Genomic DNA, 4,946 nt, shown 5'->3' on the forward strand with positions numbered 1-4,946 from the left:
AATAGTTTGGGGAACAAAGGGATCTCAAAGCTCAGCCAGTTTTACTCCCTCCACCTCTATACCTTCCCCTATCCCGGGGTATTCCAAGTGTGCAGCCTGGCCTCTGACACAGGGAAGAGTTTCTTCCCAAAATCCAACTCAAATTTTCCCTTTTTTTCTCTATAAACCCCTCATCCCTTGTCCTAATCCCTCTGTGCCCTTGGGATTTCACTGCTTTTGACTGAGTTTCACTGCCACACTTCACCCAACTGTGGGAATCCCAGATTCAAATGAGAAACGTCAGTGCTAAAACCAAGCTCTCAATTAATCTGAGAGGGATCAGCAAGACACAGAAAGCCCCTGAAATGCTCAATCGGTGTGAATGCAAACCTGACAGTCCTTAAACCAAGCTTAAAACCCCAAAAGCTGCTCCAGGAAATGCCTAAACACGCACTCAAACGTGACCTAACTGAGCGAGCATTTCCTTAAACCCAGAGGAGCTTAATTAGAACAAATGAACCTCATTAATGACCCCATTCCTGACCCTCCTGATGGAAGAACATCCCAGGGTACAGAACGGGCACGAGCTGAAGGATTTCAGTGTTCAGAAATGCCCCAGGGGGGATCAGGGACTGGAATCAGCACTCACTACTGCTCCTTGAGCTTCTCGTACTGCTCCAGGTCGGGTTTGATCTGCCGGGTCAGCCGCTGGTACTGGCGCAGCTGCGCCGCTGCGTAATCTGGGAATGGGATTGGGGTCAGGATTGGGGTCAGGAATGGGAACGGGATTGGGGTCAGGAATGGGGTCAGGAATGGGAACGGGATTGGGGTCAGGAATGGGGGCAGGATTGGGAATGGGAACGGGATTTGGAGTCAGGATGGGGGCAGGAACGGGGGCAGGATTGGGCTGGGAATGGGATTGGGGTCAGGAATGGGGATGGGAACGGGATTGGGGTCAGGATTGGGGGCAGGAATGGGAATGGGATTGGGGTCAGGAATAGGGTGAGGATTGGGGACGGGATTGGGGACGGGATTGGGAACGGGAATGGGGGCAGGAACGGGGTCAGGAATGGGAATGGGATTGGGGTCAGGAATGGGGGCAGGAATGGGAATGGGATTGGGGGCAGGAATGGGGGCAGGAATGGGGCAGGAATGGGAATGGGAACGGGAATGGGGTCAGGATTGGGGACGGGATTGGGAATGGGATTGGGGTCAGGAATGGGAACAGGACTGGGGTCAGGATGGGGGGCAGGACTAGGGTCAGGATCAGGATCAGCATTGGGGTATGGATCAGGGTGAGCACTGGGGGCAGCATTGGGGTCAAGATTAGGGTCAGGATTCGGGTGAGCATTGGGGTCAGCATTGGGGTCAGGATTGGGGTCACGATCAGGATCAGCACTGGGGTCAGGATTAGGGTCAGGATTCATGTGAGCATTGGGGTCATCATTGTGGGCAGCACTGGGGTCAGGATTTTATCCCACTCTTCACTTTTTATCCAAAACACCAACACAGGAGCTCATTATGAACACACCTGCATGGCTGACCCATTACCTGAGAACCCCAGATCGGGGTTTTTCCTCTTCTTCTTCCTCTCCCACCTCTCGGCGTCCTCGGCGCTGATCTCCAGCAGCTTCACCCGCTCGTAATCCTCCCCTCGGGCTGCACATTCCTGCCCCACACACAGAGCACCCACTGTGACCCCAGAACCCACCCTGGGGACCCCATAACCCACCCTGGGGACCCCAGAACCCACCCTGGGGACCCCAGAACCCACCCTGGGGACCCCAGAACCCACCCTGGGGACCCCAGAACCCACCCTGGGGACCCCATCCCAGTCACCCCCAGTGCAGGGCAGAGTTTGGGACAACCAGGAGCTCCTCAGGATTTGGATTTGGGGAGGAACATTGGTGTGAGCCCCCGAGGGCTGGGAGGGAGCTTTACCCCTTTACCCCTTTACCTTTTTCTTCTCCTGCACCTGCAGCTCCCACTCCAGCCGAGCTTTTTTGGCCTCCCAGTTTGGGGGCAGTTTCAGCCTCTTGTCCTCCTCCACCACCTCCTGGCTGTTCAGCTTGCAGGCCTCGTACTGGAACAGAAACAGCAGCACTGGAGAGAACCAACCCACACACCCCCAGCGGGGCACAAAACCACGGAAAACACAATCTGAGAATATTTATGGTGTGAAAAACATCAGGAGATCACCCAGAGCAGGTGACACAGGGACAGTCCAGGGGGGTTTGGGGTCTCTCCAGAGAGGGAGACTCCCCTGGGCAGCAGTTCCAGGGCTCTGCCTCCCTCACGCTGTGTTTTAGTTCATGTCCTTTGTGTTTTAGTTTGTGTTTTGTGTTTTAGTTTGTGTCTTTTGTGTTTTAGTTCGTGTCCTTTGTGTTTTTAGTTCGTGTCCTTTGTGTTTTAGTTCGTGTTCTTTGTGTTTTAGTTCGTGTCCTTTGTGTTTTAGTTTGTGTTTAGTTCGTGTCCTTTGTGTTTTAGTTCGTGTCCTTTGTGTTTAGTTCATGTCCTTTGTGTTTAGTTCGTGTCCTTTGCTCCTGGCACCATCCTCGTGGATATTTGTGTGGATTGATGGATCCGTTCTCAATCTTCTCCAGACTGACCAGGTCCACAAGCACCAAACCGCGTCCCCCAGGGTCACACAAACCCGCTCCCGTCCCCGTGCCCGTACCCGTTTCATGTGGAGCTCCCGGAACCGCCGCAGCCGCTCCTCCCGCCGCTGCTCCGCCGCCGCCGCCGCTGCCGGCCCGGGCCCCGCCTCCTCCTCCTCCTCCTCCGAGCTCTGAAAGGACCCGCACTCAGCCAGGAGCTCCGGGAGGGAGCCAAAACCCCCTGCCCGCCCCGTTTCATCCCCGCTTTACCCCGACATCGTCCTCGGGCACCCCCAAACTGCTGAGGGCCGACACCGCCGCCGCCATCGCGCTCCGCCGGCACTTCCGGCTTCCGGCACTTCCGGCGCGCCCTTCGCTTCCGGCTTCCGTCGCGTCCTGCAGGGCGCCCCCCAGCGGGCAGGAGGTGCTGCCGCCGCCCCGCGCCGGGGAATGGAAATTGTGGAAAAATCCCCCAAAATCACGGGATCCCCCAAAATCACGGAATCCCCAAAATCACGGAATACCCCAAATCACGGAATCCCCCAAAAACACGGGATACCCAAAATCCCGAAATCCCCCAAATCACGGGATCCCCAAAATCACGGGATCCCCCAAAATCACGGGATCCCCCAAAATCACAGAATCCCCAAAATCACGGAATCCCCAAAATCACGGGATCCCCAAAATCACAGAATCCCCAAAATCACGGAATCCCCAAAATCACGGGATACCCAAAATCACGGAATACCCAAAATCACGGAATACCCAAAATCACAGAATCCCCAAAATCACGGAATCCCCCAAAATCACGGGATACCCAAAATCACGGGATCCCCAAAATCACGGGATACCCAAAATCACGGGATCCCCAAAATCACGGGATCCCCCAAAATAACGGGATCCCCCAAAATCACGGGATACCCAAAATCACGGAATCCCCCAAAATCACAGAATCCCCAAAATCACGGGATCGCCAAAATCACGGAATCCCCAAAATCACAGAATCCCAAAATCACGGGATGCCCAAATCACGGAATCCCCAAAATCACAGAATCCCCAAAATCACAGGATCCCCAAAATCACGGAATCCCCAAAATCCCGAAATCCCCAAAATCACAAAATCCCCCAAATCACAGAATCCCCAAAATCACAGAACCACCGGGGCTGAGAAAACCCTCAGTGCCCGGTGCTCCCCTTGCCCCCACCCTGATCCAGGAATTCCCTCCTGGAATTTTGGGGAATCTCCCGGGATGGGCGCCCCAAAATTCCGTGGGCAATTCCAAGGTTTGGCCTCCCTTTTCTTGGAGAAATTCCTCCCGATGTCCAGCCTGGACACAGCAGGACGGCTGTCCCTTGTCCTGTCCCTGTCCCCTGTCCCTGTTCTGTCCCCTGTTATGGCTTTAAAAAAAAATAAAAGTTCTGCTGCAACAACTTTTTAACCAAAAAAGTCAAAATTTGCCTTCTATGGCCAGGATTTCCCAGCCTTAAATCGGATTTATTGCAAAGATTTATCAGGATATCGATATTCAAAAGGTTTACCGGGATATCGATATGCATATAAAATCCTGAGCAGCAGGGCTTCAGGATTTCTGTTTTTCTCTGGAAAAAAAATCTCAAACAATCTCAATCTCTGAAAGAAAAAAGGCAAAGTTATGGCTTTCACAAAAAAAAAAAAAAAAAAAAAAAAGTTCTGCTGCAACTTCTGAGCAAAAAAAAAAAATCAAAATTTCCCTTCCACGGCCGAATCTCCCAGCCTTAAATCAGATTTATTGTAAACATTTATCAGGATATCGATATTATCGGGATATTGATATGCACATAAAATCCATTTGAGTGTAAAATCTGCACGGGAGAGGCAGAGAGGCTCAGATTTTCTGTTTTTCTCCGAAAAAAAAACTCCTTAAGTGCAGTGAGTGAGGAGCTGCGATGCTGAGAAGGTTTTTTTAGCGGTTCCCCAGCAGAGGGAATCGCAGCCCCATCCATGGGACCGACCCGAAAAACCCCGCTGCTTCTGATCCCTTTTAAATTCCCTTTAAAATTTCCTTTTAAATTCCCTTTTAAATTCCCTTTAAAATCCCTTTAAAATCCCTTTAAAATCCCTTTTAAAATCCCCTTTTAAATTCCCTTTAAATTCCCTTTAAATTCCGTTTAAATTCCTTTTAAATTCCCTTTTAAATTCCATTTTAACTTCCCTTTCTTCCCCGGTGCCTCTTGAGGGATTTAAAATATGAAATTCAGCGTTCCCCGGTGAGGGAATGGGATCCCGGCAAAGGCAGAGCTGGAAAATGGGGAATGGGGCGAGGAAAAACATCTTTATATGGCCCTGCTGGCCCGACCCTAAGGGAAGGGAGAGGATTGTCCCACCGGGGG

At 51.9% G+C, this 4,946-nt stretch overlaps 1 protein-coding gene across 1 annotated transcript in view; it reads right to left on the reverse strand.

Annotated features, from left to right (window-relative positions):
• SYF2 (SYF2 pre-mRNA splicing factor) overlaps window positions 1-2,935 on the reverse strand; it is a 4,647-nt gene extending 1,712 nt beyond the window's left edge. Inside the window, exons 1-5 of the mRNA XM_057388134.1 lie at window positions 2,847-2,935; window positions 2,657-2,767; window positions 1,937-2,062; window positions 1,531-1,648; window positions 629-719 (exon numbers count right to left, since the gene is read on the reverse strand). Of these exons, the coding sequence (XP_057244117.1) occupies window positions 629-719; window positions 1,531-1,648; window positions 1,937-2,062; window positions 2,657-2,767; window positions 2,847-2,903 (503 nt within the window). The 5' untranslated portion in view covers window positions 2,904-2,935. The remainder of the gene's footprint in view (window positions 1-628; window positions 720-1,530; window positions 1,649-1,936; window positions 2,063-2,656; window positions 2,768-2,846) is intronic.
• Window positions 2,936-4,946: the final 2,011 nt, after the last annotated feature.

Source organism: Malurus melanocephalus, unplaced genomic scaffold, assembly GCF_030028575.1.
Source record: "Malurus melanocephalus ecotype Western Australia unplaced genomic scaffold, MMel_1.1 scaffold_1594, whole genome shotgun sequence".
In the NCBI taxonomy this organism is placed as follows: Eukaryota; Metazoa; Chordata; class Aves; order Passeriformes; family Maluridae; genus Malurus; species Malurus melanocephalus.